The sequence below is a fragment of the Emys orbicularis genome, chromosome 2, assembly GCF_028017835.1.
Source record: "Emys orbicularis isolate rEmyOrb1 chromosome 2, rEmyOrb1.hap1, whole genome shotgun sequence".
In the NCBI taxonomy this organism is placed as follows: Eukaryota; Metazoa; Chordata; order Testudines; family Emydidae; genus Emys; species Emys orbicularis.
Genome location: NC_088684.1, coordinates 227,043,011 through 227,066,963, shown reverse-complemented (window position 1 = coordinate 227,066,963; position 23,953 = coordinate 227,043,011). Strand labels below are relative to the sequence as shown.

At 37.8% G+C, this 23,953-nt stretch overlaps 1 protein-coding gene across 1 annotated transcript in view; it reads right to left on the bottom strand.

Moving 5' to 3' along the window:
* Nucleotides 1–8,025: 8,025 nt before the first annotated feature.
* ZNF385D (zinc finger protein 385D) overlaps nucleotides 8,026–23,953 on the bottom strand; it is a 623,326-nt gene continuing 607,398 nt past the window's right edge. The window contains exons 6-9 of the mRNA XM_065399356.1: nucleotides 16,268–16,498; nucleotides 13,834–14,012; nucleotides 12,158–12,259; nucleotides 8,026–8,259 (exon numbers count right to left, since the gene is read on the bottom strand). Coding sequence (XP_065255428.1) covers nucleotides 8,026–8,259; nucleotides 12,158–12,259; nucleotides 13,834–14,012; nucleotides 16,268–16,498 — 746 coding nt within the window. The remainder of the gene's footprint in view (nucleotides 8,260–12,157; nucleotides 12,260–13,833; nucleotides 14,013–16,267; nucleotides 16,499–23,953) is intronic.

The window sequence follows — 23,953 nt, the reverse complement described above, 5'->3', positions numbered from 1 at the left end:
ATTGGAAACAGAGATCTGCTGCTTCAAGGGCCTAGTCCTGCAAGGTCGTGAGCATCCTCATCTCCCATTAAAATCATTAGGAATTGAGAGTGTTCAAGATCTCCAGAATGGGCCCTGAATCATGCATGTCTGAGAGATACAGCAAACTAGAGGGTGCTGTGAATTCTTACGAAAACACAGATAAAGTGTTTCTATGGTAGTTGTTTCCATCACCAACATCCCGCTAGTTTGCTGGACTGTTGATGTTCAGATAAACGCTGTGGATGTCAGTAAAACATGCAAGTCACATTCTTTTCTCCACGCATTTGCTCTGCTTTGCAAAGGGAATGAGAATAGCAGTAACTCCTCTGCTAATGATTCACCTAGCATGGGGGAGTGCTTGGGTGGTGCAGAGCCCCCTCACACAGCATTTGGCATCCCAGCCCTTGCATAAGGGCTGTATTGAGGATGGAAAGAGATGGGGAGCAGTCTTAGTTGTAGTTCAATCACCAGTAGGAATACAGTTGCTCGGGGAGCCTCAGTCTGCTCTAAACAATGATGAGGCAGGAGCTGGTGCAGAACTGGGTAGAGAATCAGGGAGCTATAACTGGCTCCTGGGTGCCCACCACCACCCAACATAGAAGCTGAGCCATAAACTTGGTTAGAATGGATCATCAAGACAAATATGCAAGGGAGAAGCATATGCAGATACTAGTTCATCCAAGAGGATTTTCACCATTGTGGTCTTCCAGCCAGCAGGGGTTTCAGGGAAGACTGATCTTTTCAAGTAATTAACTATAGAGTTTGTGAGGATTTTATAGTAAATTGAATTTTAGAAGCAGAGTAAATGAAACCTAGATACTTTTATGATGTAGCAGCCATACTGGCTCCATCGTGATGGTTAAATTGAGATTAGCACTTCCAGCAAGGATTACACCTTTCTTATGTTTCAGTAATATAGTCCATCCTCCCCAAACTTCTGGCACTTGCTCTTTGCACACACAATGCATTTTCTGAGACTTTTCAAATGAACATCTTGATTAGTGTGGAAGTTATAAGTGTTTAAAAATGATTCTTCTCGGAATTTTATTTTTCCATCAAATGGATGCACCAAGATGTAAGATTTCAATTAACCCTCTCCCCAACTTCTTGGGTAGCCTTAGTGGTTGTGAAAAGATAGATCAATTTTGAAACGGCATATCAACTTTAAATCAATTAAGTATTGTCTTTGGAGTGTGTGGCCAGCTAGAAAATAATAGCCCTAAGAGGTGTGAATTATCACATTTATCTCATTGAGGTTTTTAACTCTGAAACCTAAGGATGACAGCTATACAGGTAACATTGTTAACTGTTTCCCTGCTGATCAGTTTAGCAGAAACATTCTATGGAAAACTGACAGTGAAAACATTCTCCGTCAAAATATCGGCCTTATTGCTCAACCAGTGAAGGAAGAAAGCGGCCACTCCTAGCTTGTCTCTCTGGACCTCAGAAACTCCACAGGAGGCAAATTGCTCTCCTATAAACTTTCTAAGCTTGCCTACCAACATCCCCCCCTGAGGGAGCACTAGTAGTATCTCCAGATCTTTCTCGGGATCCCCTGTTGTTTGGGGAAAAGGTGGAACAGTAATTTGTTACACCCTTTTATGGGATTCTGCATACTCCTCTTATGTGGCTAGCCAGCTTCACTGGACAGCACAACGGGGGGATCAAAACCATGGCTCTGCCTGCTCCCTGCCCCTTCTCATTTGGTTGCTCCCAGGGGAAGCATCTGCAGTGTAGCCTCTGGCAAACCAAGTCAAAACCAATTTTAATCCAAAGGCACTTCTCCATGGCCACTGTCAACTCTCTGTTCCCAGCTGACATGGTGCTAGAACTGTTAAAAATGTTGTGAGAATTAATGTATAGTTAATGGTTTTTATTCCCTTTCCATTTTCCTTCGTCTCAAAAATGTAGACCCATGTTTAGTACACATCCAAAATAAAATTCATGTTTAATCAGAGATGAAGCCTGGAAGATATTAAAGCCCCAAAGATGAATGTTTCAAAAAGTTGTGAGCAGTTGAAACAGGGGTTAGAATGGAAAGCACCATGAAACCTTAACTATGGCAGTTACTCTACCGTAATATACATACTCCCTCTATAGAAAATATATTATTATTATTATTTCAGTACTGCCTGAACTTCATCCTGTGATTTATTGACTCTGATCCAATGGCTCACCAGCTAGGTTTTTGAATGCCAGCTTCTTCAATCTACATTTACAACTCCACATTGCACTCAAAGTCTCATATGAAAAGAATGTATGAATACAGAAGCACTGCTAATGAAAGCTTGAAAGGGACAGTTGAAATATAGTGGAAATTTCAAAGACTATTAAAGCAAAATATAAACTATAAATCCTGGAGATCCTTTTCAGGGACAAAACTATGTATGAAATACATTCCATACGGCCAGTTCCTCATCTGGTGTAAGCTGGCATACCTCCATTGATTTAAATGGAGCTATACTGGTTTACACCAAGTGTGGATCTGTCTCATGCACCCTATATGTTATGCTATTGCACTAGACACTAATACCCAGATTTGTTCCTAAGTATACAGGCAAATGTTCAGTTCCAGTTGTGCACAGTACAAATATTAGATTCCAGTCATGCCCACACAAGGTCACTGACAAATGTGAGCCAACCACTCTCCCATAGGTTTCCTTTACTATCACATTAATTATTTTTAAAAAGCTAAGCTCATGTAACTTCACTGGTCCTATATGTCATCCAACAGCTACAGAATTTTCCTAGCTGTTAATGCTTCATGCACTTCACCAAAACATAAGAAAGAAAAAGGCCCATGGGGGGTCAAATTCTTTTCCTGTTTTCCATACATTTCCTGGCCACTGAGTAGCAGTCCAATGCAAAGTTGGTTGCAAATGTTAGACAGACATTAAAAATGCAGGCTTGAAACTCAACCAAGTTTATTTATCCATTTTTGTCATCTGAACTCGCCTCAGAGCCCCCAGTTGACTGACACTTGGGAGGATGCATGATTGTGAAGAGGTTAGTATCAGCCTATTAGGCTCCAGCCATTGAGGGTGAAATCTTATCGCCATTGAAGTCAAAGGAAGTTTTGCCACTGGCTTCAAAAGGAACAGGCGTTCATGCTGAAACTTTACAGGCTTTAGACATCCCATACTGTTCTTGTTTTGGGTCTGGGACTGTAAAGCCTACTAGGCCTTGTTTCATTTCCCTGGCCGCTGACCCTCTGGCTCTGTATGCATGATAACCATCTTTCTCCTTGGTTTATGGAATGAAGAAGGTTAAATACAGCAAGGTCCGGTACAGGAATAACCTCTTAGAGTGGAGGTTTGGTGCTTCCTTTGCAGAGTTGTTCTTCTCAGTTAGATTCTTAAAGATCTGTTTGAGATAGCAACGAGTTTAATGGAGACCTATTAATTTATCATTGGTGGAATGTTCCCCTCAACTGTGGGCCAAAACTTAAATCAGAGATTTCCATGATTCACTGTCAACAAAGTAATGGGACTTGCTGATGAGCAAATATGGCCTGGGACACAAGGTGCAAATACGTAGGTACCATGGGGTAACATTTTCAAAAGCACCTAAGTGACTTAGTCACAGTTTGAAAAGTGACTTAGACACTTAAGAGCTTAAGTCTCATTGAAAGGCAATACCTTTAAAAATCTGGTCCTATGTGTCTAAGTCACTTTTGAAAATGAGACAGGCTCCGAAGTCACTTAAGTGCTTTTGAAAATTTTACCCCAATTCTTTCGAGGTAGAAATTTCCGAAGGAAACTCAAAAAGAGGTCTACTGTTTGGGGAACAGAAGGCAGAGGAAGAATAAGATATTAACAGGTGGCTTCATCTCTTATGGAATGGCATGCCAAGGTTCTGCAATCCCATTGGTCACTTAAGTGCAACGGACAGGCAAAACCATCAAGGTAGAGAATGACCTTTTATACTGGAGGTCAATATATGAATGAGTGAGAGACAATAAAAATTACACACATGGCTTCTGTGCATTGGCTCTGTGCCTTCAGCATTTGAAAAGACTGTATGTCTTTACAAATGTGCAGCCTGTTTTGTGGTTTTCCCCTTCTAAAATGACAGATTTAATTATTCTAGGTATAGAATGTAGATCAACTGTTTTGAAATAATTAAGATGTATACTTTAAAAATAAATACTTCTTGCTACATCCATGCCATTGTTCATCTTTTCCAGTTCACGTGAAGTTTCTGTAAATACACCATTTGCTTACTGGCCTTGCAGAGCCTAAAGTCTATACTAGCTCTCAGGAAAGAAACTAACCTCTTTTCAGAACAATGATGAATCTTCAGACCAAATGTCTGAAGGCACAAATGCCTGGAAAATTATAGAGTTTATCAGAAAAGATAGTTTGTAAAAAAACAAAACAAAACCCCTCCCATAAATATAACATCATGACTTCTGGTCAGACCAGAACAATCATTTTTTAAAACTTAGTATGGAATCTGAGAAAACATCATTGAGCATATCAGCTTGTCTGAATACATACACAGCCCTTTCCCCAGCAACCATGATTTCATTCTGTCAGTACAATGACTTATTCATATCTTGGGTGAAGAGACGCATTTCCATGGGCTTTAGGCTTCTGTCTAGTCCTGTAGTGTTATTTATATTTAGTTAAAATGAAATAAGAAAAGACATTTTTTCTTTTACTATTCTTGCTGCCATGGGCATATTGACACAAGTGTGTATAATGTTGCTTAAGTATGACAGTTCCAATTCCAAATGCTGTGGTCATGCACATGGATTGGACTCACCATTCACCAAGCAGATTGCTCTGCTAGTAGTTTTCACATTTATTTTTTAAAATATTAAGCAAACAGCTGTTTAGCAGAGGAGATTGGATCCCAATGGATGCTGATCTATTCCTGACAAACAGGTGCTGCTCAACAGGTAGGGGGACAGCAAGGCACAGAAAATCCACTATACATTCTAACATTCAGGCTTTATCCTTTATTAGGTAGTGAGTAAGAGACATAAAAACGTTTGAGATTGTTGTGTACAGCTGAAATTTAAAAGAGGCTTGTGTGACCAAAAATTGTTCCATAGAGCACTGTGACAAAAAAGGTCCAAGAAACAGAAAGTGAAGTTGCAAGTGGAAATAGTTGGAATGACACTGTTTATTTCTAGCAAAACTTTTATTAATTTTCCCTTTAGTACTGTGCCTCCATACATGCCACAGGCCACAACATGTTCACAAAGATGGGTCTGTTGATTTTAATGGCATTGTGATAGCGTGGCAGAATGTACAGTATGTGCCCCCCACCAGTAGGCCATGCACAAGACTATAAAATAGGTTAGCGGTTCTCCTACTTTTCCATTCTACATATTATTTCATCTTCCGTCCCAACACTCCAGTCCTCCTCTTGATTCTCAAATGTTTCAATTTGTGGACCAGTAGGAAAGACTCTGCTGACAAATGGTGTCATTGAGCATAGATTGAAAACCACTGTCCTCTTCAATAAGGGATATGCACACATGTTGATGACATCACAGCTACTGCATACAGAACATAGGCTGAATATTCTAAAGACCCAAGCCAAGATTTTAAAAAGAAGAGATCAAAGTTAGGCTCCTAAAACTATATTTATACACCCAAACAAGAGGACTGACTTGCAAATACTCTGAGTGTCAGGCCCAACGCTTTAGAGATGGGCCCATTTGTACCCTTGTTGGGTGCCGAGCACTTTTTAAAATCATCCCACCTATTTAGGTGCCTGAATATGACGTTAGGAACTTAACTCTTCTCTCCTATTTATGAATATCTTGGGCCAAAGAAATTCATGTAATTAAGTAGTCCTGAAATCACCACAGTATCTAGTTTGTGTCCTATATCTGATTAAGGTGATTACTATCAACCAACTTGATTTCAAGGCACAAACTTTTGCAGATAAACTGGACCAAATCATAGACATGATTAATACAGAGCTTATTTTAATTAATCCTTACAGAGAAATAAACACACCTCTTTGGAATTCTTCGGACACAGCCATCCATGGAACACCTTTTCTTTCTCTCTTTTATTTATTTTTGTAAAAAAAAAAATTATATGCAGATAAGCTTTAAAAAATGTGTATGGAAGGCCCACTAATAACCTGAAAGTCCAGGGTGCTGCATATTCCCATCTTGTACATCTCCCAAACTGCTAATGTTAACCCCAAGCACTTTTAGGTAGCGACCACATGGCCATTATTTTATATTAAAAGCATTGTTATAAAATCTTTTAAACCACCACCCCCCCACACACACACACACACCTGAACTTAAATTATGGTTTCAATTTTTTTCTTTGTCTTAAAAGTACGGTAGGCTTTTCACTGAGCTACACATCAGAGTGGCTGAATCAGACTCAGCAGCCCACTCCATAATCTTAATAGATATTTTTCAGATCCCTATGGGGAAAAGCAGGTAGCACGTTTCAGAGATTCAAGACATGCCACATTTTTTCTCTGCTCTTTGTTACTATTTAATGATCCACATATGAAACTGAATGGTTATATAATTACTTTATATAGTAGATTTTTCTGTTTATAAGTTATTTTTCTTACTCTAACATATATACAATATATCTATATATACCCCTGATGAATCCTATTTTATAGGGACACTATCAACCCCTTTAAGCCTCATAGTGAATATATAAGGCTTTAAAACCTTGCAAAGAAGCAAAGATCAGCTACAGAATGTAGGGTCCATTAGGATCCTAAAGGTGGTATTTGCTCCAAACCCATGATGTGCAATTATCTCATAATATGTATATTGTGTGTTGCTGCTTAGATTATATATGTATATATATATATATTTTATATCACATCAGTAGGAAATAAAATCATAGAACATATTCATTTCTATTACCATACCTATAACAAACAAGTTTTGACCTCTACTTAATACAGACAGTCCCACTGGTATGATATAAAAAGAATATGTCCTAATCTTGGGGTGAAATCCTGGCTCCTCTGAAGTCAATGGCAAATCTCCTGTTGTCATCAAAGGGGCTAGTTTTTCACAGTTGGTTTTCATTTGCTAGGTATGACCATGAGTAACCCACTCTTGACATCACTTTGTTCTACCACTAATGAAGTTATACTTCTCTGTGACTCATAAAAACAGAATATTTTTGCTGTCCACCTTTATGCCTTTCATGTTAGTTCCATCCTGTAAGTATTAGCTCTTTTGGATATATACACTGTACACATATTTTTCATTTAGATAGAAATGTGCCTATTTAGTGTACAGCATATGGATTTTTTGCACTAAATGTTCTTTATCTCTTATTTTGTCTTAACCATAGATCTACTGTATGTCTCTGTACTTTAACTTTTTCTATTAGGTGAGGAAAAGAAAGTTTTCTAACTAGGAACACCACATTATCATTGTCATTTTGCCTATTTAACAAAGTGAGATAATTTGTTCATTTTACCTTTTGCAACTCAGTTATAAACCTAGTGGCATAGATAGAGACACAATACTATTGTTGTACAAGACATCTATTGTAGCTACTTTTGTTCAGAAAAATACCCAGTAACTGCTGATTTGGCAGGAGGATCAGTAAGGGTACTACTATTCACAGTGTTTCTTTTTTCTTCTTCTTCTTTTAATCTACAGAATAAAGTATTTTATGTACATTGGAACCAGTTAATGCCCTTTAGACAAATTTGTAAGTTGTTTCATAAAGCAGGAAAGACATTTCAGGGAAATATGTGCCAAAAAGCACAGTCAAAAAGGCTTCGCAAGTTCTGTATATCACTGTGAGTCAATGCTGGAGATCGCTTCTAAAACGGTCAATATTCAAGAGGAATGCTCTCATTTGGAGAAAATACTGCCCCTTCCCTCTTTTAGAATTTGATCAATTCTCTATCAAAAGTCCTGGCTCTTCATATATACTTTAAACTATAAATAAACACTGCATAGTTCCATGTTCTTGATTTGCTTCTTTTTGTTTGTTTTTGTTTTGAAAAATTATTGCAGTACAATTGATTCCTGTTTGGAGTTCAGTAAGGAGCAAACAGCACAGGAGTATGGGTGGTCCGTATAGGCCCAGGAGCTGGTCGTAGGAGTGCTGGAGGAAGTGCTGTAGTCTGGAATAGGGTAGCTGCTGGGGCTGATCGAAGACTGAAAGGGGAATTCACAGCCACAGCAGCAGCTGCTGCTGCAGCTGCTAGTGGGTTTGGTAAGATTCGTGGAGCCATTGGCTTTGGAGGTTCCTTTGAAAATACTAATTTTACCTGTGAGGAAAAGAAAAAAACAAACAGAGAAAGCAGAATTTGTTCATATTAGCCACGTGACAGGTTACTCTTCTTAGATTATATATGAAAAATATAGACAGAGAGGAGTGGTATTAGTTTCTGGCACTAAAAGTGAGCTGCATCTGTGTAACAAAAGAGCTGCTAGATCACACACTCCAATTAGGAAGGAGTACGTCCATGTTGTTTTGGTAGAGGCTACTGAAATCCAATATTATTTTGGTTTTGGTTTCACATCTTAACGTGGAAACCTATAATTTGATACGTAATTTCAAATCAACATTTTAGTGAGTCCTGACAGGGGCTGAGCAAACTCAACTTGCACAAAATTTAAGGGGAGTTGCAGTTGTCCTGGAAAAATTGAATAAGAAAGAACTGACAATCAGTGAGGAAGCAGCCATCTGGACAGTCTGATGTTGCAGACTAGAACTTAGTGAAAACACATCCCATTTGAATGCATTACAAAGCAGGTACTTTCTTTATTGTTGCTAGGTAAATTCTATTAAAAAAAAAAAGATAATCAGTGAACCACTGTTTATTAGCACCTGTCCCTGAAAAATATAAACAAATTTTACCTAACAACAGCTATGAATGTCTCCTGATTTGTCATGCATTCAAATGGGAGATGCATTCCCTGTTCCCTATTCTACATCATCTGACTGGATCTCCTGCTGGGAGGAATCAGTAAAATAGCATTTCTCAGTGAGATGCTGTTCTCAGTTATGGAGACAATGAAAAGTGGCAGGTATCTTAAAAACTTGGTTTTGAAAATTCATTTTTGATGTACATCTTTATGCGATCACTATTTAGTGAGCCTTGATGTAGTATTGTAGCTAAGCACTGCAGCTTTTTCTTTAACCAGCTTTTAAAGCATCAGCACCATGCAACTCTCCATTTACATCTTTCAAACACACACAATGTGTACAAAATGCTTATCTATATCTGAGTATAATTAAAAATACACTTTGGGGTAAATCTCATTTTAGTGTATTAGCACTGATGTTTGATACGTGCATAAACTATCCCAATATGAGAGACTACAACCTGAGATGAGAATATGGGCCACCTCCAAAGCCAGTGGAAGACTCCTGTTGACTTCAGTCGACTTTGGATCAGGCCTTGTGTCCCTGGGCTGCAACTCTCTCTCTCAGTAAGTTGTACATCACGGAATAAATATGGACATTTCTCACTTATTGGATAGGGCCAATTTCACCCCAGCCAATAGACTGTGTGTGTGTGTGTGTGTGTGTGTGTGTGTGTGTGTGTGTGTGTGTGTGTGTGTGTGTGTGTGTGTGTGTGTTCAAATAACACCACACTGTCCCAGCTTGGCCCCTTTGACTCAGGAGGATTGTCCCATAAATCAACAGTGAATTTCACCTGTGCAGTCCATCAACGTTATCCACCATCCAAAAGTTCAGTTTTTATCTACCAGCTATCAGCTCACAGGTCTTGGATCTGCTGCCCAACTTGCTGACTTCAAGTTTGCTGAAGAATTTTGGGGGAAATTTTCAAAGGCACAAAGGGAAGTTAGGCACCTAACCCCATTGAGATGTTTGGGGTGTTGGACACTTAACTCCCCCCTTGTGTCTATGAAAATCTACCCCCAGGTTTTCGTCTTGGTCATTGAAACACCCAATGTCACACCCTTTAGCAGGTCTTGGTGCAAACTCTCTACTTCCCTTTCTATGATTTTATTTTTCCTCATTTTCTATTTATATTTATATAGGGTTTTTTTAAAATCTTTATTTAGAATAAATTCATCAGAAAAATCATGTTGATATGGGAGCTTTTTTATTATATAATAAAATGGATTTGAAAAGCGAGAAAATGAATCACAACAACTTGGAATTTTTGTCATGTTAGCTTTTTATGTGCAGGACCCATCAGTTTGGAGAGGGACAGAGTGAGTCCCAATGTAGTCTGGAACTGCCTAACAGTGAGACCTATTAAACTGTGTAATAGTATCTCAAGGGAAGCGGTGAAGCCCCTTTGTATGAGACATTTAAAACTACACTGGGCAAGCATTAGAAAAATATACATTAGGGAACAATACTACATTGGTAGAATGTTGAACAAGATGAGTTACAGAACTGTAATAAGTCTTTCCCCATCTCTAAATTCTATGATCCTATGAATGTAGCAAAGCTGTTAGTGACTCTGGTGTATTTCTGCCACTGGGAAAAGAGGAAAAAATCCCCTTAGGATACTGTTGATGTAGAAGGTGCAGCATGGTGCTCTGATTCTTTGAAAAGTTTAAGAGCTAGTATTCTATTGAAACTATATAGGCTTTCAATTCATTTGTTGAAATGCTCATGGTTCTATTTCCAAGAGAGATTAAATAACAGTAATGCTTAGTGCATACAGTATATAGCACTATACATTTTCAAAGTGCTCTACAAATACTAATTAACATACAGGGCATCCCTGTGAAATAGCTAAGTATTATTGGTCCCATTTTACAGGTGCGTAAACTGAGGCAGAGCAACTAAATGACTCGAAAAACTAAAATGTTGAGAAAAGAAAGTTAATCAGCTTTAGAACTTACCAAAAACATTTATAATCAAAGGAAGATCAGTGTATTTTTGGCTTTTTGTCTATTCTGTTTGAATTCCAAATAACAGCATTGTCCATGTTATTTTGCAGAAGGAAAACAAAACAAAAACAGCCCACCACCCCTCAAAAAAACCCCTATTTTAACCTTATCCCGAGTAAGTTATAGCACTTCTGCTTCTCTGCTAACTTGTGCTTGTTTACTACTACCTCATCCTCCCACCACAGTTCATTTGCCTCTTACATCCAGCTATTGACTCCTGTCTGTCATGTAGATTGTGAGCTCTTGGGATGGGATTGTGTTCTTTGTTACTCATCTGTAGAGCACCTAGCACAACAGAGCCCTGATCCTTGTACACTGCAGCTCGCGAACAAGTGGCTGATACGTACAGCACCAGGGATTTGTTAAGAGCCTCCATCAAATACTAGAATAATGAATCTCAGTGAAAAATTGTATTGCATTAGCAATGTTATATGAAGAATTCCCAGGTAGATCATCTGATAGATGGATGCTATGTTACACTCCACTATCCCACCAGGGAGCTAGAGTATTTATTACTAATGCAAGACACTAGGAGGGTTTTATTAAATGCAAATATACATTATTTTTCCTTTGGCCCAAGTGTTTGAAGTTAACAAGATCTGGGCCTGAAATAGTTTCTCCCATGGGAGGGGAATGTGACCAGCCCTGGTTTGAAATTGCACAAGATAAAAATATAGATTTTTGACTATGTTTAATTTTATCTAGGTAATTTTAATAAATACAAAATTAGAATAAAATAAAATAAAATAAAAATGTTGTGTGTTTTATGGTGGATCCTGTCCAGCAATCTGAGCATTAACCTCTTGGGCATTCACTGTGGAAGGTGCAGGTAGGATCTTTACAGCCCTTATCATTCTGGGGAACTATCTTTCTACCCCTTTGGATCGTCTTTCTTTCTAATGACCTTTATAATGGAACCCTGATCTGAGATCATCTACAGTACCACTCCAAAAAGGGTGCTTATGGGGCTTAGTCCAATGTCCATTGAAGTTAATAGAAAGACTCCAATTGTCTTCAGTTGTACAGTAAGCTATCACTTCCTACTTCCCACTTCCATCAATTACTGAGAACTGACATTCCTCACTTCTAGGATGCATTTGAGCTGCCCCAAGAGATGTAAGCAACAGATTTAGGAATGTGATCAAACCTAGATTCTGTGCTATATCCCGCAGCATGCACACACTCTGGAACCCACTCTGTCATTCAACTTTTGCACATTTTTCCCAGTGATGTTTTCTGAAAATCCTTCTCGGTAGGACATCATGGAAGAGAAAATCATTTGCTTACCCCAAGCGGATGTGCTCCCTTTTGGAGTTTGTTGTAAGGACTATATTTAGGTTTAGGGGGTTTCCCAGCAGCTCGATCTTTGTGCCTTCTACTACTTATGTGCTGTTAAAAAAGGGATATTACAAAAATTACCTTCTTTCAATCAGTATCACATTATTAATAGTTCACTTCAACTCCTGCCTTTCAACAGGCATACTCCAGTCCTGAAGACTATTGCTCTCCACAATAGTATTAATTTGACTAATTAAAATAAAATAAAGCAATAATTAATAACCATTTAGATGTATTTCAACTTGAAGGAGCTTTTAGTGCTTCATGTATTTGGGTGACATTTTCCAAAATTCTCAGCCATGGTCTTACTCTGCTCTGAGTGAAGTCAAATGGGAGTTTTAGCACTGCTGACTTCATGGGAGCAAAGTTAGGCCTTTTTGAAAAATCGCACCTTAAAGCATCTGTGAAATGCAGCCAACTGCTGCACAGCAGAGCAGGGGCGGCTCCAGGCACCAAGCGCGTGCCTGGGGCGGCAAGCCGCGGGGGGCGGCCTGCCGGTCGCCGTGAGGGCGACAGTCAGGCTTCCTTCGGCGGCATGCCTGCGGGAGGTCCGCCGGTCCCGCGGCTTCAGCGGCAATTCGGCGGCCGCGGGACCATTGGACCTCCCGCAGGCATGCCGCCGACAGCCGCCTCATTGCTGTGCTTGGGACGGCAAAATACATAGAGCCGCCCCTGCAGCAGAGATGGGAGAACCCAGGAGCATCCCCTACTGAAAAACAAAGTGCCATGAGACTTTTAATGTCCATGTAGGACAGACAGGAGCTTTCAATATTTCACCTGAAAGACTGCCACACAGAATGCTGAGTGGCAGTAAATTAAAAATAAAACCATATCAATGCAGAGCCTATACATAAAAACTATTAGAATATACTGTAATTTCCTGTACAGATTTTATGGTGCATTAGATGCTAAGAATTGTTTTTTTCTATATATATTTTTTTTCTGAAAAGAGTTATAGCAAGTAAGATAAACAAGGAAAGGAACCTTTTTTCCCCCCTGAAAGTGTAAGACAGGTACAAATGTAGTCCATCAGAGTATTTATCTCCATACTTTTCTTAACAAGTTTTCAATTCCAAAAGGCACATAAAGTAACTAAGTGTTTTCCAGAACAATGGCTTTGTTCATCTGAGAGAGAATGATTGACTCTAACTTAGTGTAGTTGCAATTTAGAGGTGAGGCTTATTGGCTGCAGAGGAACACTGATAAAAACAACCCACACTGCTAAGGAGGTTTTTCAACGTTCTATAAAAAGACTCTCTCCACACACACACCTACATCCTCGTGAATATAAATATCACACAGCACACAAAATGATAGGGTTTATTAAGCCATGACAATAATGGTAGTCTAAGGACACTTGTAACATTGTCGTTTAGAGAAAGATTCTATAACCGTTTAAAAATATATATAATCAGCAGGTTTTGAGGAATTGTACTTTATCTGATGGAAAATCATACTGAAAACAAACACACAGAACACAAGCCCAAGTGCAAAGGGCAAAAGCAGCAAGCTCCATTTAGATGTGAATTCTCATCACACTGACACATGCTAAATGCACAGGTACTCCACCCTTATGAAAACAAGGCAGAGTCAAGGATTCAGTGTTGTCCAAGCTGTTTAAGTACCTGTTTAAGTTGTGTCTCAGAGTTTACGTGCACATCGCAAATTTCACAGTGAAATGTTTTGTTTTGTAGGCCTGTGTTTCCTTTATTAACAGGTCCCTTGCCTTTGACGCCTGCCCGGGGAAAGGCTTTAATAGTTCCACTTCCATTCCGAGCTTCCAACATAGTTTTGTGCTTAGTCCCTGGAGAGATTCCAAATAGGAAAGAGATATTTTGGGCAAGTTGATTGCATTTTATTATTTCAACTTTTAAATACATATTATCTATCTATCTATCTATCTATCTATCTATAAAATCTCAGTTTTGTCCAATGTGTTATCTTTGAAACATGTCCACATTGCCTATATCAGTAGGATAATAGAGTAACAATATTTCACATTTAATATATAATTAACCTGGAATTTAATTATTAAATGCACCTATCTAGGCAACAGAACAGGAACAAGCAGCCACCACCAATAAGTAATGGCATGCTCAGGATGTCCTGAGGTGAAGTTAAATAGGTGTGACTTCTTTCATTAACGCCTGCTGCTAATAAGACATAAACTGTAGTTGAAAAGGAAGAGAGATTTAGCTATTAAAAATGTTGTTGCAAGTGATTTGTAAGCTTCTGTGATGAGGATGATAAACAGTACTTTTTAAGTACCAGAAACTTGAATCTGCAATTAAATAATCAGTTCCCAAATCCTGGAGCTTCCAAAAAAATAAATAACTCAGACAGAGCACAAGCTCCAGGCAGAAATCTAAGGATCTTAAGGGCCTGCGACAGAAACCAAAACATAGGAGAAATATGGACATTGCTCACATTTGTTACTAACAAAAAAAATAGACAAAAATCAATAATAAAGGGTATGATTGTTATATCTTTACTCATGTTAAATAATACCTTACATAATTGATTTTAATGCGGCCACTCATGGTTTAAGCCACTATTCAATGCGAATAATGGTGTTACAATCTTTATTCAAAATTAATACACACACACATATACTTTAGCAGACTAGTAACCTAAATTTTGAAGATTTTTTGACTTTCTATTGCGATAAACACACAAGGCTGGATCTTGATCTGATGTTGAATTGATATGACTACATTGACTTCAATGGAGCCATACCAAATTAAAGTAGTTAAAGATCTGGCCCATAATATTTAAAACTACTCAAACTTCTTTTCACCATCAGAAACAATAAATTAGCATGTTCTTTTCAGTTTAAATGAACATTGCACCATGCCAAGGTTATCTCTTTTGGATTTCTCACGCTAATACAATAAGGCCTTTAGCCTAATAACCCCATTAGTTATGTTTACCTACTTGCCCACCTGTGTCTTCCAAACTAGAATGAAATACACACCTGTCAATACTATACCCCTACAGTGTCATTCTACTTATAGCAAGCTTAAGATCACTCATAAGACGTTAGATAATCTCATAGGTCAACACTGAGTAATCTCTATCACTATGTTATATTTCAGGTTTTAAGTTTAGCTTTCTCTCTCTTCTTCAAGTCTATTCTTTCTATTCTTGGCTATCTCCTAAGGTCTTATTTTTCCAGCCTTGTCTACATTAGGGAATGTTTTCAAAACTGATGCTAGCAATGTTGGGAGTTCTATTATAGACAAGATGCTGGCTGGTGACACCAGAATCCTTAACCCTGCTCACAACAAGTCGAATCGAAATGGTGTTTAACATGCTACAGATGATGGCCTGTCTACACCAGGGCTCTCCCACACTACTAACACCAGTGGCAAGAAAGTGTTACATCTAGGGGAAAAACAGTCACTAGTTGCCAAGCAGTAGCCATCATCAGCCAATTAGTGCAGGGATTATTTTTTTTATTCTGTATGGTTACCAAAAATTATTGTTCAGCAAGAAATTTGATCTCTGAGCTTTGTATTTTGACTGGCTGATGTCCTCTATTTCAGAATAACTGGTTATATTTTATACCAAACTATTCTCTTTGCTATTTGACATAAATGAAAGTATGCAAATTCTGAGCACCAAAGGTAAGAACAGCCATACTGGATCAGACCAATGGTCCAGCTAACCCAGTATCCTGTCTTCTGACAGTGGCAAGTGCTAGATGCTTCAGAGGGAATGAACAGAACAGGGCAATTATCAAGTGATCCATGCCCTGTCATCCAGTTCCAGCTTCTGGCAGTCAGAGTAACAGAGTCTAAGCTGTTACTTAGCACCATAATGTTTGGAAGCAACGAAAAGTGAAATTTCAGAAAACTGGTAACTTGCAGACACTAGACTTCCTTTTTTCCCCTTACGAAAGACTCTTTGCTTGTCATTTTTATTCTTTAATAGTTAATGAATTCCATGTAATTGCCAGTTTTCTGCCACCTCTTTGTCCCCTGCTGCAAGAGATCTAATCTATTCAGAGGAAGATAATTGCAGAGCTCTTGAGACAGAAAAGAAATTGCTACATCTCACCACTGTTGTGCGCCTCCAGCTGTGAGGTGGAGTTGACAGCAACCTTGCATAGTGAACAGTAAAGCAGCCTTTTTGCCTTTTCTTCCTCAGTCTCCACGGAAGGGCATGTGTTGCTGCTAGTGGCTGTGGTGGGGATTTTTTCCACTTTAGAGGTGATCTCAGTTGTCAGAACACTGCTTTTCCGAATTTCCACTGTTGGTGTTGATATTGCTGGTGTCCCTGTGGTAAGGTCTGCAGTCAAAATAAGGAGGAGATGGAAACAAAATGAAAGTACTGACCTTTTTCACTGGGCATGTTAATATTGCAGCTACAAAGAGACGCGTAATATTTCGGCAAAACTTTGACTACTGATAATCAACTGAATCTGACCTTTTTCTTATTACTAGAATACATTTGCAAAATACAGTGCTATATTGAAACACCACACATACTGTGCCCCTTTATAATATAAACACTTACGACATACAAATTTCTTAAACTGAAAAGGCATATTATACCATTGACACCATTCCTTTACAAATGCAGGATTTGGGATTTTTAAAACTAGACTGAACAAAGATGTATTGTATGGGACACTCGTGCATTAGCAATGTAGTGGACTTGACGGTCATTTTCATCTGTAATCTCTATGAATTTATTAATCTTCTCTCCTTTCTCCTTTTTGGATTTATATTCTTATAGTTTCAACTTGATTAAAGTGTAAGTCACCTGTCCATGCAGGGAGACAATCAAATTTAACAACACTAGAGTTGAAACAAAAATTTGCCTTTAGAGGCAGGAGATATAATCATACAGTATAATGAGAGCAGTCACTCTCGTAGTCCCAGAGAAGGCACATGGAGTGGAGAGAGTAAATAGCCTCCTCTTGTCTTAAAGCTTTCTCCTTTCTTCTTATCTTCTTCTACTTCTTTAATTCATTGTGTTAACATGGCTTAATGTTTTCAAATTTTACTTCATATTAGAAGTAAGATTTTAAAATGCTAAGTACCAAAAATTAATCGCGCTGTTAAACAACAATAGAATACCATTTATTTTAAATAATTTTGGATGTTTACTACATTTTCAAATATATTAATTTCAATTACAACCCAGAACACAAAGTGTACAGTGCTCACTTTATATTTATTTTTTATTACAAATATTTGCACTGTAAAAAACAAAAAAAATGTATTTTTCAATTCACCTAATACAAGTCCTGTAGTGCAATCTCTTTATTGTGAAAGTTGAACTTACAAATGTAGAATTATGTACAAAAAAACTGCATTAAAAATAAAACAATGTAAAACTTTAGAGCCTACAAGTCCAGTCAGTCCTACTTATTGGTCAGCCAATCACTCAGACAAACAAGGTTGGTTACAATTTGCAAGAGATAATGCTGCCTGCTTCTTGTTTACAATGTCACCTGAAAGTGAGAACAGGCATTCACATGGCACTGTTGTAACTGGCATTGCAAAATATTTACGTGCCAGATGCACTAAAGATTCATATGTCCCTTCATGATTCAACCACCATTCCAGAGGACATGCATCCATGCTGCTGCTGGGTTCTGCTTGATAACGATCCAAAGCAGTACAGACTGACGCATGTTGATTTTCATCATCTGAGACAGATGCCACCCGCAGAAAGTTGATTTTCTTTTTTGGTGGTTCGGGTTCTGTAGTTTCCGCATCAGAGTGTTGCTCTTTTAAGACTTCTGAAAGCATGCTCCATACCTCGTCCTTCTCAGATTTTGGACAGCACTTCAGATTCTTAAACCTTGGGTCGAGTGCTGTAGCTATTTTTAGAAATCTCACATCAGTATATTATATCATAGTGCATATTACATGTAGTTCCATTTCAGGAGCCGTTCCCATATTTGTAAACAATGACACAAGCTGTTTGGCTCTTTTGCATACCTTTAGTTTAATTATGAGTAAGGTCCGAAAGGTGCAAAGTTTTGGTTACATATATCGCATTCCAACTGGGTATTCAAAGGTTATTTGAACGTCTTAGGTCTAGTCAGTAGGCGGTAAAAATTTCAGAAGCAGGCTCTGGTTTCAGTCAGGCTAGAAATAAATCTAAAGTAGTCTTACTCATAGCATAGTATCTCTGCTTTTATATGGATACAGGATGCTTTTATAGGGTTACATTGAGACCTCCATTATAGTTTCTGTTTTCAAATGTAAAGATGAATATTTTTGGAATGTTTGACTAAAATCTATTTGCCCATTTTTGTGCTATTAAAGGGTGATGAAAGTTACCTTCTTTTCTGCTGTAAATGTTTGTTGTGGTGGTGGTGGTGTGTGCTAGCTTTGTTTTGGAGGTTTTTACACACATTCAAGTTAACTGAAAAAAATGGCTCAACTATAAAAGTTGAAGTTTTTCAGATCAAGTTAAAAAAATCAAAACGGATTGTACTTTTTTTTTAAAGAAAAGTGTTTTGCAAGTTTTTACTATGTTACTCTATTTATGGAATTATGGAACAGGGTAAATATATATTTCACTATGTTTATCACTACATATTGACCTACATACTGTAGAAGTAGTTGCTATTTTAATGCTGCTCATGCAACTATTGAAGTACACATATACATGAATGTCAATGAAGTCAACAGAAAGACTCCCATTCATTTCGAAAGTCTTGAGATCAGGCTCTCAATCCCATTCCTTTCCTTCTTACATAAGAGAAATTAACTAAACAATCCTCAATTCATGTAACAGTAAGGTTACATTTTTAAAAGCTGAAATATCAAGAAATGCAAATGTTAAGGTTCTAGTTGCCACCTCATCTCACTTACATTGCTTATATGGCACATTTTGTTGGACTAATTATCCTGTTACTTGTGAACTTTAATATACAATGGGTGCAATTTTGTGCTCAGTAATGCAATCACAGCTCTAATTAACTTAAATGGAAGCTGAACAAATATATCAGGAAGCAAAATTGGGTCTTATGTGTGCACTGTGACATGTTAAGATTAATATAAATTTAGACAGATCCTGCGAAGCCTTACTATACAGTGGAGGCTTTTTGTTTTCTCTTTAAGTGAGCGTAGTTACACTGACATCAATCGGACTATGGCCGGCAGTAAGCAATACTCCGTTTTCACAGTTGTAAGGATTAGGCCCTTACATTTTGCATTTTCTGACTCTAAAGTGTTTAAAATATTTAAAACCTTAATATTATAGCTGTGAATGTAACTATGATATTTTTTGGAAAAATATGTGTGTGTCTGCTCATTCCCCCGTCCTGCAGACTCATATTTTAACCAAGGACACTGCAATGTGCACATCAATTCCAAAGGATAACAAGCAGGGAGAGAAGTGGAGGGATGACTTCCCTCTTATATTAAATGGGAAAACTCAGAAATGAGCTGTTCAAAAGAAAAAGGATGAGAGTGAAGAAAAGGAGCAGAAAATGAAGCATGCAACTTCTCATGTCACAATTCTCTCCATTCATAACCTTTTTTTGGTGCCACTTATTGCATGGGTAAAACAGGTGCTACTGGCCTCAGAGATCTCAATGTATGGGGTGTATATATATATTTCCTCTATACATGCTCTCTCGTTAATATTTCCAGAAAATCAATATAAAAACTTCTTGGGTTTGTAAAGTGGATACTCTAAACATCTGTGACATATTATGGTACTGCTTTTCTGGGATTGGAAAAGAGCACCTAGAAGAGCACAATTTTATGGACAGATCCAAAAAAGACCGTGTTCATATTTTTCTTGGGAAATGCATGGGTGTCTAAAATACATAGTTTTCTTTTGAAATAGCCTTGGTAACTTGCTTAAAAATATTAGTACTAAGCAAGGTAGCTGGTGTCATATCCTACGACACAGGATTTTACTTCTCCTTAAGCACATTAAGTTGATGCCCAAACCCAATATCATCTAGGGAAAAAATGTTCTGCTTAGACCAAGACCGGGACAATGTATTATGCTACATGCCTTAACACTTGGCTGATATGAGAGCTGCCATATTTTTTTTTTTAATTTCACCACTGAATAATGATACTCATGTGGGTGACCTTGCTAGGTAAGACATGTTACAGGATGCAGTTCTTTTGAGAATGGTAAAAAGAACAGGAGTACTTGTGGCCCCTTAGAGACTAACAAATTTGTTAGTCTCTAAGGTGCCACAAGTACTCCTGTTCTTTTTGCGGATACAGACTAACACGGCTGCTACTCTGAAACCTTTGAGAATGGTATTACATCCTGACTCTTAGGAGTGCTTAGAACTTATATAATATGCTGTATTTTGGTGGTATCTATGGGAGATATAGGTGATGAATATTTACCAGCCTGTTCATCCTTCAAGTGTTGATGTTGTCTTTCCTTCTACTGAATACTACTGCAGCAAAATTATTCTAATTAAAAACTATTCTCATCAATGCTTCCCACTACTTTAAAACTTTAGTTTCTTCCTTCCAAAACTGTGAAACAGTAGTACTAGGCAATGCTTTTTATTGGTTTAAAAGTCAGATACAACATATAGTACAGGGGTCGTTAACCTTTCAGAAGTGGTGTGCCAAGTCTTCATTTATTCACTCTAATTTAAGGTTTTGCATGCCAGTAATACATTTTAACGTTTATAGAAGGTCTCTTTCTATAAGTCTATAATATATAACTAAACTATTGTTGTATGTAAAGTACATAAGGTTTTTAAAATGTTTAAGAAGCTTCATTTAAAATTAAATTAAAATGCAGAGCCCCCCGGACCAGTGGCCAGGACCCGGGCAGTGTGAGTACCACTGAAAATCAGCTCACGTGCCGCCTTTGGCACGTGTGCCAAAGGTTGCCTACCCCTGATATAGTAGGAGAAAAAACAAAACTTACATAGAACAACATTTCTTAAGGCATATTCCGTGCATGGGAAATGCTTCAGGGAATGGATGATAAAAAGCATAAATCATAGAATCATAGAAGATTAGGGTTGGAAGAGACCTCAGGAGGTCATCTAGTCCAACCCCCTGTTCAAAGCAGGACTAACCCTTACTAAATCATCCCAGCCAGGGCTTTGTCAAGCCAGGCCTTAAAAACCTCTAAGGATGGAGATTCCACCACCTCCCCAGGTAACCCATTCCAGTGCTTCACCACCCTCCTAGTGAAATATCTAGTTTTAACTCTGTGTGAATATCTGACCTCCTATATGTTTTTTTATTTTCATTTCACCATGTAATTAGCTTGAAGTGAAAAAGGAAATACTGTCAATTCTTATTCTATTTGAGTTCTTTTTAATATATATTCTTCAAAGCAAGAACCTATACACACATTTAACTAAATAAGCCAAATGCCACCAGCCTGTTATGTGACAGATAGCAAACACTAATGTGCACTCCATATATCTTATTTATACACCTTTCAATAAGTTGCCCTCTTATAACCACATACATTCCATTTATACAGTTTTATTAATAACGTGAAAACCAATAAAAGGGAAAACTATTCAAAGTACACTTTAGTTCACAGTCAAAAGTCATGCAAAGTCTAAAGCTATAAGGACAACTTTACTCATGTAGACTTTAGAATTGTCTGTAAAGGATTAAGGTAGAAACATACTAAAATCTGTCAAGTCAGTTTAAAAAGAGGAAACTAAAATCCCCTTCCCACCATTCTTCCAAGTTAACCAATATTCAGATCTTTGACTATATTAAGTTTCTGCTCTCTGCATGCAAATTGGTGCCCTCAATACAGGGAGCTGCATTAAACGTATAAAGGATTTTAAACACCAGCAATCAGTCATTTTAATTGACAACTGCTTGAAGACCGAATCAGCATCTATTAACAATGTATTATGACAACCCTTTAAGAGCTATTTCAATAATATATAACCTAAAATCAAGCCTGAAATTAATTCAAAGTGCAAACGTGAAATAATTGTTTCTGGTGACGCTGGCTTGCAGCGCTGTGCTATTTTCATACCAATGCCTGCAGAAAATATTCATTATTGCAACTGTCACTGTTTGGCTTTGGCATAGAAAGAGATTACTAATATTGTGCAGAATAGGACGTCAGCAGCAAATAAAAGGAAACACTTCAGGTTTCACAATGGACTGATGGACTCATCTTAATACAGTAATAGTGTAAGTACTTAGAAAAATCTATAAAAGACAAGACCTGAGCACTGGAAAAATCAAAGATTTATTTTCATAATAAAAACAAAACCAGAGAATACATAAAAAGCATCTGTGAGTATGAATTTATTCCATAAGGCACAGACCTCATAATTCAAGTGAGAAACCACAAGTGAGTTATTAAGATCCTTTTAAGTATGCAGGATTAATTTTATATCCCAAATAAGCAACTCATGAATTTTCTTTAGATTAAGGACACAGAAATTATAGTTAGTTCATTTCCCCCCCTGCTCTCTGAGAATGTGATTCTCACCCATCAGTTCTTACTACTAAACCTAAGAGTCCTTCATTCTTAAACTGTACGTACACTCCCGCACCCCCACCCCCGAGGAAGGTGTTCTTTGGTTTAAAACAAATCATAACTGTTAATGATCTTATTTTTTCTCCCAGAGTCTCAGATGGCATGGATGTTAAATATCCAATTTAATGTGTTCATATACAACCAAAACAAGCTCCCATTTAAGTCAGTGGAAATTTTGCCATTGATTTCAATGGGTTGAGGACTTGGCCCAATATACTGTACATAAAAATATTTTAAAGCTAAAAGTAATTCTATATTCATTAATTTAGTGCATCATAATAACTAGAAGTATTACAGTGCTTACATTCCGCTACTTCAGAAGTTATTGATTCCATCGCTGGTTTCATTTTATCTGAAACTCGTCTTGTAGCAGACTGCTTATGGTGCTTGAGACCAGGATTTCAAGAGGAGACTGGGGAGTTCGTTGTCCAGACCCCAGTGAAATTCAATGGGACTTAACTTGGTTGCTTTGAAAATCCCATTCTTAGTGTACTCTCTAGTAGTTATATTCATTTATGAGATACTATTTGCATCTATTAATGCAACAGAAAAGTATATTAAAACAAAACTGCCTTCTCACAAACATATGTAGGCTAACATTTTCAAACTTGGGTGACTTCACTGAAACTACTCACATGCTTAAAGTTAAGTATGTGCTTCACTGGATCAGGGCCTTCAATAAGTAGTCCGGTTTTCAAAGTTGCTGACCCCTGCAGCTCCCATTTCTTTCAGTTCGAACTTGTTGGGAGCTGTGGGTGATCATCACCATCTCTGAAAATCAGGACATTTGTCCCTATGACTAAAAATTGATTTAGAGGCCTAATTTTTGCACCCAAGTTTGAACATTTTGGCCCCAAATGTTTACACACACCCACACCCACAGTCTTGTAGTATAGTGTTGTGACAGAATACACCCGTGTTCACACCCTACACACTATTGTAATAATCTTTCTACAAAGTATGCCTTGTAAGTCATCATTTGAAAACTCATAATTTGCCGGTCAATATTGTCCTGGTAAAACATGTATGGCAACATTGTATGTGAAGTTATAAGATTCCCCTATATGATGTTATTAACATGTTTCAACCCAGTCCTGTTCAGGCAGAAATCAGGACTGTCCTAAACAAAGGAATGTGTGCTCTGCTTAATTTGCATTTAAGCAGTAAAGAGAATCATCAATCAGGAAGGGAAATAAAGGAAGTTCAAACAGGTGGAAAAAACCCAGCAGCGAATATCCTTCTTTGGCTGGAAATGTTTTTCAACAC